Source organism: Oculina patagonica, chromosome 5 (assembly GCF_052425735.1).
Source record: "Oculina patagonica isolate OP01 chromosome 5, crgOcupat, whole genome shotgun sequence".
Lineage (NCBI taxonomy): Eukaryota > Metazoa > Cnidaria > Anthozoa > Scleractinia > Oculinidae > Oculina > Oculina patagonica.
Genome location: NC_135762.1, coordinates 4,231,361 through 4,245,217, shown reverse-complemented (window position 1 = coordinate 4,245,217; position 13,857 = coordinate 4,231,361). Strand labels below are relative to the sequence as shown.

Below are 13,857 nucleotides of genomic sequence, written 5' to 3'. Positions count from 1 at the left end.
TCCTTCACGTTCGTGCCAGTGGTATGACAAATGAATTGTTTTGTTGTTATTGGTTGGGGCATGGGATATAAACGGTATGTATTCACAAAGACGCAGATGCAAAGCTGATTTGAAGTATCTACAGTATGAATAAGCGCCAGGAGATTTTTTTTGAGAAATTTTGCCTGTGAAATGGAACAAGACGGGGACGCGATTATTTTCACTTGCAACGACCATCTTATAAAGACTCTCAAGAAAATGGAAGGCTTTCGGAAAAATTCCAAACTATGTGACATTGTTTTGGTGGTCGGGGAGAAAAGGATAAAGGCTCATCGACTCGTTCTTGCCGCTTTTAGTGATTATTTTAGCGCCATGTTCACTGGGGACCTTGCCGAAAACGGCCAAAGTGTCGTACATTTGAGCGACATGGATCCGCAAGCCGTTGAAGCCCTCATTCAGTATGCCTACACTTCTCACATCGAAATCCGAGTGGATAACGTCGAAAGCCTTCTCTCAGTGTCTTGTATTTTACAGATTGATGAAGTGAAAGAGGCGTGCTCGGAATTTATGAAGCATCAACTTCATCCGACAAACTGTTTGGGTATCCGTGCCTTTGCGGACGGACACGGCTGTACGGAACTTTTCAAAATTGCCGATGCTTTCACAAAAGAACGCTTTGTTGAAGTTGTCAAAAACCAAGAATTCGTTCTTTTGAGTCCTGAATGCATCGCACAGCTTCTTTCAAGCGATGACTTGAATGTAAGTTCAGAATCGCAAATTTTTGATGCTCTTTGCGCCTGGGTAGAGAACGACGAAGAAAGCAGGAGAAAATGTTTGCCGAGGTTGCTTTCACTAGTTCGTTTACCGCTGCTCGCGCCAGAATTTCTTGTTGATAAAGTTGAGATGTCATCACTTTTTCGCGATATGAGCCCCTGCAGAGAGCTCATTATGGAAGCAATGAAATATCAACTTTTACCGAAACGACGATTTCAACTTCAAAACTCGAGGACAACTCCAAGGAAATCAACAGTGGGAAAACTTTATGTCGTTGGGGGTAAGTAAAAAGCAGAACTAAATATAATCAAGTATGGGTTTTCGGAAACTCGTTTGACTCTTTTGTTCTCAAAAATGTTAAAATCCAAATTAAAATGTTGGTGTCAAGTGGCATATGACGTAAATCGCTTCCAAAACTACGTTGTGGTAAAAAGTTATAACTTTGTTTCCTGCGTAATAAAAATCGTACATAGTTTGAAGATGGCTCTAGATAAAACTCGTGTTTTTCAAAGTTTAGAACAATGCTATATTCTGATCATGATCTTTTCAGGAAGTGCGGTTGGTTGATAACCTTTCTCTTGTCAAAATAAAAGCCCTTTGTTTCCCCTTTGCGTGTATAAAAGCATTTTAAGTGGTTTTTGCTGGGTGTGGGGTGATTACAACATTTATTGGATTCTTCAAAACTTCAGCTGTGTAAACTTCTGTCACTGCTGTTTTCAGCTCAAAATATCACATCTTCTTTCTTGCTCTCTCCCCCAGCAAAAAGAAATATAAGCCCCCCCCCCCCCCAATCTTAGTTGTAAATTATGTGGAATTTTGGTATCTATCTGGTGGTCTGTGTCTACCAGAACGTAAACTGTCATTAAAATATACTCTTAGTATATAAGAGTTATCAGAATTTAATTTCTCATATCAGAATATGATAAAGGAAACAGATCATGGGAATTCAAAGGAGAGGAATGAATAGGGGTGTGCAAATCAGCCAATCTGTTAAATTTTTCGGCCAAATCTGTCAGTCTGCAAATATTTTTGTTCAAATCCGGATCTGCTTTGCTTGAAAACTTTGTGTGGGATAGTTTCACTGAACAGACCAGTAGATCTTTAAATTTTATGCCAATTTTTAAAAAAGTTTTGTTCCATTGCTTGTTTGGTTTTATAAGGTAAAAACCATCAATCTGGAACCTATTCACCCCCCTCTCAAAGAAAATGAACATGGGTGACAGTTGTATTGGGAAATTAACATTGTATTTGTCCGTGTAAAGAATTTGCTATAAAGGAACAAAAGGCTCTTTCCTCCCAAATCTAGGAATGGATTCGTCCAAGGGAGCAATCCAAATTGAGCATTATGACCCTCGCAAAAACCAGTGGTCCGTAGTGTCGCCAATGGTTACCAGAAGACTGCAGTTTGATGTGGCTGTGGTGGACGGCAGTCTGTATGTTGTTGGAGGCAGAGATGGACTGAAGACGCTGAATACAGTGGAATGTTACAACCCTAGAACAAAACAGTGGAGTCCGGTGCCATCCATGAGCACCCATCGTCATGGATTGGGTGTGGCAACTCTGAATGGCCCTCTGTATGCTGTTGGTGGCCATGATGGTTGGTCTTACTTGAGCACTGTTGAGAGGTAAGAAACATTTTTGGTATATAATATATATTTTTTATCTTTTATTTTTTTATTGCAACACAAAGAACACTACTTACAAAACAAAAACATACACTAGTTACAATACTACTTACAAAGCAATACTTATACTACATTACTTACTATACAATACTTCTATAAACTGCAGTTTTGTACTACTTTTATACAGTGTTTTTTTGTATAATATACCAGTCTCTCAAGATCCTTACGTGAACGTGAATCGCAGCCATTTTATTCATAACACCATCATATTGCTTTTGGCCCATTCTCCCAGAGAAGTTAGGAGCTAATACACTGGGGGCCAAACAGTAATTTAATGAAAGAGGATGCTGCTAGCAGTCACAAGTTGAACTTGCACACAGACTTGGTTCGGGTGGCCAAATGACTCACAAGTTTATTTGCAAGTGCACACAAGTTGTCAAAAAAGGCCATCTCTGTGCTACTGTGTGTGCTGCAATTCAGTACAGTGGAACCTCGATTTAACGAAGTGCCAAGGGACTGGGGAAATTGTTCGTTATTCGGGGCTCGTATCGACCTCGATATAACGAATTGGGAAACAACCAAAAGTTCGAATCGGGTATAGTAATAATTTTTAACAATTTTACGCTGCACTCGAACCCAGCATTTCCGGATTTGACGATTTCTGAAAATAACATTATAATTAACAATTATTCGCGAGCGAGTGAATGTTGATATCCCGAGACGAGTCAGGGGATATTCAACATCACTGCTGGGCGTATGTTTAGTTATTTTTAGAGGTGATCATCACTAAAAAATAACGATAGCAAACAAAAAAACAGCAAACACAAGTTTCGCTGATCGGTGTCCATTATCATGTGGCAATCAGAATTTATTTAGTTTATAAAGCAATAAAACGGAACAAAAATACACACGAGAAGATAGAGACTTGTTTTGTACTTCTCGTGTGCGTCCTCTCATGAGTCTCCGGTGGAGAAGACTAAATAATGTTGCTCTCGTCTGACTGGCTCGCTGCACTTCCTTGAGAGTCCTGAAACGGTCCACCTTGGTAGTATAAAATACCAATGTTTAAAATTCGACTTGGACTGGTTCAATCAAAGAATCGCGGCCATGTCTTGCCTGGATGTCAGTGCGTGGCTGTCACCTTCAAACTATCACCTCGCGCGGGTGAATGCCTCATGCGGCTTCTCCTAGACTTCAATTATATCACCTCTGAATTATACTATGTCATTGCACATGTAGAGCATACTGTACTTGAACTTGTTCTCTGTTACAGGATTTAAGATTTTCATCTTTGTGGTCTGTTCGCATTCATCTTTTTCGCGTGTTGACATTTTTCTTTGCGGGTACATTTTACGTTTGGGTCTCGGGATTGTGTTCGTTATAACGAGGATTTCGTTATATTGAGGTACGTTATATCGAGGTCCCGTTCCATACATTTCTGTAACTTTGGACGGGCTGAAGAAAATCGTTCGTTAAACCGAGGACTTCGTTATATAGAGGTTCGTTAAATCGAGGTTCCACTGTACTTGAAGTAAACAGCAAGACTTGCATGGACTTGCATTGGTTGGCCAAATGGAAAAACTTGCATTGACTTGCTTGCAAATTTGATCTCAACCAAAGTGAACACAAGTCATCGCAAGTCGACACAATTGCATGCAAGTCAATCTTTGATTGGCCAAAAGTCAGTCATTTTATCTCTATATGAATGGCCAACAGGCTGTCTTTACAGTCAATTTGAAATTTTTTTTTTGTTAAAAAAGTGCTAAACTGTTTTCTCGTTTGAAACGTTTCGGGAAACGAGAAAACATTTTAGCACTTTTTTAACAAAAAAAAACATTTCAAAGTACATGAAAAAAGTGCTACACAGCAGCTTATTATTATTTTTGTCTTTACAGTCACTCAGTTTTTCTTGCCTTCACATTCTCACGTCTCCCCATGCAAAGTAATTTTTTGCTTGATCATTTAACTAATCCGGGAAAAATCAGGGGTTACTCATAGTCTAACCCCACTAATGGCCAAACTATTGCCTGTTGGTGACTAGAGATTAATTTTAAAGTTTTTGACTTTTTTATGTAATCTGTGATTCCTCTATTTTTTTTAGTTGGATTATTGAAATTTCCCACACAAAACCCTCTCAAATGACATATTATATTTGGTCTTGGGGTTCATAGTTAACATTTTACAAAACTAAATGCATTCTTAGAGGAGGGAAAGGGTAAAAAAAATTGGCAAAAAATTAAATATTGTGTAAGAGAAAATGTTATAGAATACAATTATTAATTGAAAATTATTTTCCGCTGTTTTTCATGTACTGCGATATTGTGGATCTTATGATGTCACACATTCTTCCTGTAGGTTTGATCCAGAGACCAAACAGTGGAGTTTTATTGCAGCCATGACGACAGCTCGAAGTACTGTTGGAGTTGCCGTACTTAATGGCAGACTGTATGCTGTTGGGGGTAGAGATGGAGCTGCATGCCTTAATTCAGTGGAGTGTTTTGATCCCCACACTAACAAGTGGTCAGTCAGATGCCCTATGTTGAAAAGGAGAGGAGGTAACATTTAATACTGAAAAAAAATTAATAATAAGGGGTGGTGAATGGTCCTTCAAAAAGTGCGTGTCTCGCAAAATTTTAGCCAAATTCAGGGGTCTCATCGTCTCGATTTTTCTTTGCGCTTCTCGGTCTCGATTATTTCGGCTGGGCTCAGGCCGCAGAAAGATATCGTCTCGCAGTCTCGCATTACCTTCGACACCCCTATAATACTGTAACAATTTCAGTGCTGGCCTGTTCACGTAGGCTTGTAGGTAGAGTCTGCAGCAAGCCAAGTGGCCCATATACAGCGCGAGCTTAACTCCCCATTTCTGTAGCATTTAGTGACTAGAAGTATGTCTCCTCCCCCTGCATGGGCTGATAGTCCATTGCAGAGTCCCCCCCCCCCCCTCCACTGCGTGAATTGGCTGGTACCAATTCAAAACAAATGGGTGGAGAAAAGCACTGTGAGAGTAAAGTGTCTTGCCCAAGAACACAACACAATGACCCTGGCCAGGGCTTGAACCTGGTCTGCTTGATCCAGAGTCTGGCGCACCCTGTACAGACATCAAACAAGACTTTTTGTGTGAAAACATGATTTTTTGAGAAATTGTTTCACTTGATTGGAGCTCTCTTAAGGGCTGTTACCCATAACACCTGTTCAAGTGAGTTCACTTGATGTTTGTTGATAACTAAACGATACTTTAGGATGTCTATCATAAAAAGCATGCATTATGTTGGTGTTCAGTCTTGGACATATCTGCTGGATTGCCAGTATGTTATCATTTTAATAATATTAATTTTCCACGACAGGTGTGGGCGTGGCTGTTCTTGATAATTTCCTGTATGCCCTGGGTGGACATGATGCACCAGCAAGCCAAGACTGTTCTCGTCAATTTGATTCTGTCGAGAGATACAACCCGAACACAGACCAGTGGACTATGGTTGCACCTATGATCAACTGCCGTGATGCTGTGGGGGCAGCCTGTCTTGGCGACAGACTGTATGCGATTGGGGGGTATAATGGATCCAAGTATTTAAGTGCGGTGGAATCGTATGATCCTGAGAAAAACAAGTGGGAGGAAGTTGCCTCTCTGAACGCTGCCCGAGCTGCGGCTTGTGTTGTTTCTGTGCCAAGCAATCCAGTTACAAGTTAACACTTTGTTGAAAAGCCAAAAGGGTTCATTTACAAAGAATTGCAAAATGCAAATTACAATATAAACTAGCAAGAAGTGTTACGCAACAAATCTGCCCAAAATCAGAGAGAAGTGACACAATGCAAGCCAGCGAGCCAGTAGGCAATTAATATGCGTGTATACAATGTAAAGTAACACTTAAATTTTACCCTTGTACAGAATGAAAGCTAGCCATTCTCAGACTAACTGGAGTGAAAATCATGCTAATCAAGCTGACTAGAATTCTAATCGGCCAAACAAATTGCTCATTAGACCAACAGTAAAGTGCTAATTGAGTTAACCAGAGTGCTATTCAGACTAACTGTTTGCACTACATTACAAATGGCTCAAGGCTTGCATGGATGGCTGGCCTGCAGATTGTCATGACACAAATCAGGCATCCTTGGAATGGAAGCAGTTTTCTGGTTTTGTGGCATCTGGTTGCAAACACATTTCTTAAATATTTGTACAGTATTTATTACTTAACATACTTGGTGTTTACTGTATGCACATTTGTCAAACAGCACTCAAGTGGTAAGTCACTCATGTCCGTCTATCGGGAGACCCGGGGCACGCTCCCTCTGGAAATGTATAGGTGTTGACTACCTAAGCAGTGACAGATAAAAAAAAAAAAAAAAAAAAAAAAAAAAAAAAAAAAAAAAAAAAAAAAAAAAAAAAAAAAAAAAAAAAAAAAAAAAAAAAAAAAAAAAAAAAAAAAAAACAATAATCGAGAAAGGCCTAGTACAACTAGGGGAGGGGCAGGAGCAGGACCCCTCTTTTTTTCGTTTAAGACATTTTTTAATGACTCCCCCTGCTAAAAAGTGGACACACATAAAAAATTGCCCCCTCCTTAGTTCAAGGTGTGGATCAGCCACTGCTATATAAGTGTCATTCCCAGTTGCTTTAAGGCACTCGGACAAGATCTTGACCGATTTCCATGAAACAGTCGAAACCAGTCTGAATCCATGCCTGTCACTGCTGATTAGGTAACAGCATCGTCACAATGCAGAGGGATAATTACAAGAAACACAAGCAAAATAAACCAGAGTGGATATGCACAACATTTTAGGTGCACTTTTTCATGATTTTGTTAAACTAGCACTATCAAACGGATTTATTACTGCATTTTCACATAAATTATATACACTTTATAACAAGTATTTTAAAGAAAACAGTATTATTTCATAAAACAGACAACAATACTTATGAGACAGAAATATTCAGTGTACCCATCGGTTAGTTTCCAAACCATTCGTTTAAACTTGATTTTCTTTCGTTAAATTAAAGCTGTGACTATTTAGAGAAAGTTTTTAATGGCCTGTTTGTCTTTCTCAAAAAACTTGTGAAATATTTAACAGATTGTTTTATTGCACAAAACGTTTTGTGTTTTGTTTTATAGATATTTATGTAAAGAATTTATGGATGTTAACAGGAGTGAAAACAGCCAAATGTGATTAAAGCAGATGATTTTCAAAAGCAAACAGAAGAAAGAACTTTTCACAAACATTTTTTGGGTATTCTGAAACTTGAACTAAGGAGCTGTACATAGAAGAAATAGAGTTATAATGAATAAAATAAAAACAAATTTTAAATTATACCTTTTTCCTTGGCATGTTTACTACACGTTTTGTGACATTTACGTTTTGAGGAAGAAACTTCAAAATCGAAAGAATTGATTTATGTATCACTTTAAAGGATTGATTACAAATTATGCTTAAGTAAAATATTTAAAATATGGTTCATTGTAAAGTATGGGGATATTTATATGATTATATGGTAGAGATGATAAAAGATATGTTGATTGAGTGGAAACCTCAATGATGAATACTGGTGTTGATTGCCGTAATAAGATTGTATTAATTATTGTTATAGGTAATTTAGTAGATTAAATGTGATTTATGAATTAAAAGGCTGTCCATAACAAAATTAGTCACTGCATTCTAAATTGTTAAATTTGTAGGAGTGAATGGGCAGGGACGGCGGAGCATTTTTCCAAGTGGGGGGGGGGGGGGGGGCTGACTAGTGACTTCAAGTGGGGGGGCTTAAAAGACTCTTCTCTTAGTAAGTCTTTATTTTTTGGAAATTCTGGGGGGGGCTAAAGCCCCCCCCCTGGCTCTGCCGTCCATGATGGGGTTGTGTTAGCTGAGGGTCTATTATACTCTGGCAGTTTAAGCCGATTCTCAGCATTGGGCTGCGGCACATTCTTTATTTTCTGGCAGTCTACAGTCAAGAAATTTATGACGGTCTCTGTCTTCAGAATAAAATAAAGAAATTGGTGGTCTCAAGGAAGAAAAAACATGGCGGTCTGGGGACTAAACAACCCCCTGAGCAACTAAGAATCTGAAACATTTTAGGCTCATATAACGTATACTCAGGGCCAAAGCCAGACTTTTAGCATAGACAAGACAAGATCTTGCCTGGGGGGTTGGGGCATACCTCCAGAAAATTTTTTCTAGAAGCTCTGAAATGCGTTTTTTAACATTTTTCATAAGTCATTTCTTGAGAAAAAATATCTATCTTGTTCAGCTGAGACTTATTTTTCCAACTTAACGTTTTTTTATATATATTTTGGGTTAAAAACTAGATGAGGGCAAGTGCGTCGTCTTGCCTCTTGCTAGTTATGGCCCTGGTATACTGCTTGGTTTAACCCTTTAACCCTGAAATGCAAAACAACTGCTACAATCTTTAGGTAATGAACAAGAAAACTCTGATAGGGTGCTTTGATGGTGTGTCGAAAGTAAGTGGCCTAGATTGGTAAAAACTGTCGCACCAGTTCCTCAACCAGTCAGAACTGTGAAACCGTAATCAATTATAACTCACTCACGATTTCCTGCGCTTTGTGTCTACCGATCTCTGAAGAATGCACATTTGTGACCTTCCACAGGAAAACGTACACTAACGCTTTTTCGTTTAACGACTTAAATCATTTGTAAGTCATTAGATTACTTTTAGAACGACTTAGAAAATCGTTAGAAGCGTTAGAATGGTCGTTAGAAAAATTTTCCAGACAGAAGATTGGTTAATTTAAGGTGACCTTCCCAAATCTCTAGCTACAATGTTCTTACCGGTAGATTCCTGTCACCTCATAACTGATCTCTTTTCACAGCAGACTCTGTTTTTGCAATGGTGAACTCGGCCCCCTCCCCCAGGAGAATTGACATTCCATACTGATGAAATAGCTCATCAACACCCATGGTAATAAAGTGCATGTGACTGCTGTTTAAGATTTGTACAGTATATCCCATTGGTACATTGTGCCAATTTGAGACACTACAAGAACCTTTGTTAAGGCAGTGGGTGGGGAGACAAGGGCGGAAACCCAAGTGAAAAAGGGCGGGAGGCAGGAGAAAAGAGGGCAGGAAGCGCGAGTTTCAATGTGGTGGGAACCGGGAGAAATATTGAGAAAAATTTTGTTATATTGAGAAAAAGTTCGTTTCGTTATATTTTACAATACAAACGGAACAAAAAAGAGAAAACCACTACTGAAAGGGGCGGGAAGCGGGAGTAAAAGGTACGGAAGGCGGGAGGAGAAGATACGGGAAGTGGGAGGTTCAGACCCCCTTTGCCTCCCCCTGAGGTATGTCAGGATGGAATATTGAGTTTTTTTGGGGGGAGGGGTCAAATTCAGGTCAATATTTTATTTACCTAACCATATTTTCAGGACTGTATATAAAAAATTATGCAATATCTTGCACTATCGGCATAAACAGTAAAATGCAAAATGCAAATAAATATTAATCTTTTATTTACAGTATTCTTGATGGGTGCCTGAACAGTAGATCTTCTGCAACCATATTTGCCAAAAGAAAAGAAGAGTACAAATATGATTTTCATTAAAATTATGTAGCAGGTCATCATCACAAATTAAGTTATAAGAACGTTTTGAAAGTCAGGGTGGTAAAGGGTCTCTAGTTCACATTTAATTCATAAAAAAATAAAATGTGCCCCTATGCAGTAAATCGCAGCTTAGAGCTATAAAGGAGACCACTTCAAGAGTCACTTTTCAAAAGTCAAATCACAGTTCATGAAAAAAAAACCTTTTACCACCCTAAAAAAGAACAATCAAATACAGCTACCAAGAAAATGGTTTGCACAAAGGTGCATATTATGAGGCCTTACAAGGGGGGTAGCTGTGTCGCAATGTTGCATGTTTTTTATAATTTAATTCATTTTAAGGTCCAAGCTGTCATAATTTATGTACCAAAGAAGTACAAGAATATATCACAACAATTTATTACTGCTACAGATTCTTGGAATCAATAACAGACGCCTTCCAATAATTTCAAGAAAAAGGATTTTTTGGAAGTAACACCCCCCCCCCCCTGCCCCTCTGGAAATTCCAGTTAATCTTCATACATTTCCTTAATGTTTTTGGTCTTTGAGACCCCTCCCACCCCCAGAAATTTCCTATCCCTTCAGTAGGGGGAGTATGGACATTTTCCAGAACCACACAATGTCAAAACATGTTTTCAAACTCAAAACCTCCTTTTTCTTAAAAATTCTTGGAATCATAATATGTTCTTGAATAAAACAGAAATATATATAAAGTATTAAAATCTGATAGTTTTTACATTTAAATCCACCAAATATTACCACCTCAAACAGTGACTGATCTCCGAGCCCCTCTATGGGTATTTCTGAAGAAATCGAAGATGCAACAATTAAATACCGCGAAAAAATACAAAGATCTCATAATTGAAGTAAAGATTAAGTTTTGAACTTAGGGGTCATATAAAAGTAAACTCAAAAAGACAATAAATGTTATTAAATAACATATACAACATTTTAAAACAACATTGGCAATAAATCCCAACAATAATTGTTCCATTAATTTTCCTTGTTTTTGTTTTAGCAACTGTTTGCTTTTCATAAATTCATACAATTATTTATGCAATTTGTTGCTGAGGTGAGATATTTATTGGACTATAAATTACACTGAATACATTGTCACAGTACAGTTTCAGTCCATAAAACTAAGATCTGCTTAAAAAAATCAAAGATTTGCAAAAAAAATGTGACAAAACAGGAAGCCTACAGGTACCCATAGAGAGGCTCACCTCTCTTAAGCTTGGTGGAGGTGGGTTACTCTTATATAAGTCATACACGTATGTGCTGGCTAAGAAAGTATATATATCACTATTGTCTTTTTTTTTTACCTACCGTATTTATTCGGCTATAAGCCGAGCGATTTTTTCACAAAATCTTACTGAAAACTGGTCAAAAGTCAACAAAATCGAGGGTTCGGCTTATAGCCGAGTATTTCTGCTAAAAAAAATCAATGGTACTAGAAAAGAGTTGAATTTGAATGAAATATTCATCTATAAGCCGAGCGATCATCAACAAAGAAAATTAACTCAGGTGAATTTTTTGTAACACGTATGTACGGTTCTAATAAATTAATCTTTTATCAGTGATTTCTTTTGTTTTTGTTTTTTTTTTCAATTGCATACATGTAGTTGTGTTTTAACAAATATGTTGATTCGCTGCATGTGGATTGTTTTATAGTTTGAAGGAAAAATTGGGTCTCGGCTTATAGCCGAGTGTTTTGTGTTTATTTTTTGTAAGAGTCTAACTGGTTCTGAAAACCGAAAGTTTAGGGTCTCGGCTTATAGCCGGGGTCGGCTTATAGCCGAATATATAAAATACGGTAAGACAGTATAATGCCAATGCCGGATTCCCTCTATGACATGCGCCTGCAGGCTAGTCTAGAAATGGTATGGGAAATAATAAATAAGTTTCAATCTGACATAGGGATAGGGTTCAAAAACTGGACAGTACCACACCTCAATGAAAGGAACCCCCTATGGGAGTGACCCCCCTATGATGAGCGTCCTTTCAATTCAATCTCAGAAAAGCATATAAAATGTACAACAGTCTGATTAAGTTGTGAATAATTATCGTGATCTTGATCATGAGCTTTAAGGCAATGGAGAGCGGTGCGATGGGTGTGTCCACACCCATGGGCCACAAAGGTCCGCCTAATCGTGGATTGAGGGCTAAAATGACTCTCAAAATGCACGAAACGTAGACTTGAACAACCTGATTTTTTCAAAATTTCCCAGGGGAAAATACCCCCAGACCCACCCAAGATTCTCACGCCTCTGGCTCTTGCACTTACCCATGCAAGATCCTGCCTACAGCCCTAAACAGATTTATATGGTGCCCAACGGTATAGCTATTTAGTGTGTAGTAAAGCATCACTGTATATTTTTTGTGGAAGTTTAAGTCAAAATGCAAATGATAAGTAAAAATGGTACAGAGAAATTCATTGCCCAAGTTTTTCTTTCTCCAAATGAATACAGACAGCAAATAAAAAATAATAATTGCAAACAAGTGTTACTTTTTGACCGGTGCCCGAACAGTACCAACCTTTGCTTCAGGGGAGGGGGTTGGGGTAAATATTTACAGCATTTTATGCAAAAACTTATCATTACTTATCTTCTGCGGAAACTTTTTTTCATTCATTTTTGTCATCCAGAGTTTTGAGGTACTCTTTGAGTTTTTTAACTTCTTCTTTTAACTGTCTGTTTTCCTCTTCCAGTGATGCAGCTCTTTCCGCAACGCTTATTTCTTTCTGTCTCTTAAGATCGCGAGATTTTTTTGCTGCTTCATTGTTTTTTCGCCGCCTTTCCCAGTATTTGTCATCTTTAGATTCCTCATCCACTGATTGCCGGGCACTTCTGGGGTCAATTCCACCGGGTTTGTATTGTTCCCCTTCGCTTGCTGACGAAGCTACGCTCGTATTTTTCTTTTCGGCGCTGTCCGCCTTTCTCCTTCTTCTCCTCGGCGCTGCTTTCTGAGTGTCATTTGTTGTAGATTTTCGCTTTTTCTTCCGCGGCAATGCAGCCCTGTCGTTTTCATTTGAATTGAGAGACTCACTGGAGCTTATGGAAGCTGGATTTTCAGAGCTCACACTTTCCCCTCTACCTTCGTCCGTGTCACTGCCGAAGCAACTGGGGGATAGTTGTGGAGTGTTAAACTGGGAAGACGAAGGCAATCCGTAGATGGTAGGCACGTCCTCAACGCCCACAATATTCGCGATGTCTTGATCGATTTCGTCCTCGGAATAGTCACTTTCGGTTCGAGAAAGGCCAGTACATAGATCTTTGACAGCTAGGAACTCATCAAGGTCCATATAATCCTTTAAAAAGTTGGAATTCATTGCGATCGATCTGAGAAGAAAATATTAAGGCAAATTCATCGAACCTCTGTGTTGAATTTGGCTGGTGTAAAACTAGAGTTACCGACATCAAAATGTATTGCAACTACACATTTGACACAAAAAAATACCAACCTGAACCGAGAGGCTCGTTTTCCAGCCGCAGCTAATCTCTACATTCAGCTCGATCAATCGACAAAGTTGCTTCAACAAGCTGTAACCTCGGAATGCTTTTCGCAAGGTCTTGTTTATTTCACGTGCCGGTAAAAGTTTTCTAGCGGCATCCTCGTGAAAACATTGGAGACCAATCCTCACTCGTGATTGGTCCACCGCTGAAGACAATCGATTCACTTCACGTGCAGACTTTGTTTATTCTCACGCAAGTCACTTGTCCGAGTCATTATAAGGTGACTCAGTCACGTTTTTCTCGCACACCCCGTGAAACGTTCATGAGCCTTCTGCATGTGAATTGCTTCGTCACGCGATCTCAAACTCGGCAACAAGCAAGAAACGTTTCTTGGGTAAGGATTTCCTGCCGTTGCTTTGCAAGCTGGGATTTAGCGTTAAACAACATCTGTTCACAGGATTTTGGGCCGGATAAAATGACTAAGTTT

The 13,857-nt window shown here is 38.8% G+C and overlaps 2 protein-coding genes across 3 annotated transcripts; one reads left to right on the top strand and one right to left on the bottom strand.

Moving 5' to 3' along the window:
• The first annotated feature begins 24 nt into the window (after positions 1-24).
• On the top strand, positions 25-7,286 carry LOC144654901 (kelch-like protein 5). 2 transcript variants are annotated; one of them, XM_078515139.1, is made up of 4 exons: positions 25-1,033; positions 2,039-2,378; positions 4,734-4,933; positions 5,723-7,286. In XM_078515139.1, exons 1-4 carry the CDS (start codon positions 172-174, stop codon positions 6,064-6,066), a joined length of 1,746 nt encoding a protein of 581 aa, XP_078371265.1. In that variant the 5' UTR covers positions 25-171; the 3' UTR covers positions 6,067-7,286. The 2 variants fall into 2 exon arrangements, with proteins under 2 accessions (XP_078371265.1, XP_078371266.1); XM_078515140.1 differs by having other exon boundaries at positions 27-1,033; positions 2,060-2,378.
• Positions 7,287-9,806: 2,520 nt separating this feature from the next.
• LOC144654900 (uncharacterized) lies at positions 9,807-13,531 on the bottom strand. The gene is made up of 2 exons (XM_078515138.1): positions 13,379-13,531; positions 9,807-13,256 (listed from the first exon to the last, which is right to left on the bottom strand). The coding sequence occupies exon 2, from the start codon at positions 13,244-13,246 to the stop codon at positions 12,542-12,544; it is 705 nt and encodes a 234-aa protein (XP_078371264.1). The 5' UTR covers positions 13,247-13,256; positions 13,379-13,531; the 3' UTR covers positions 9,807-12,541.
• Positions 13,532-13,857: the final 326 nt, after the last annotated feature.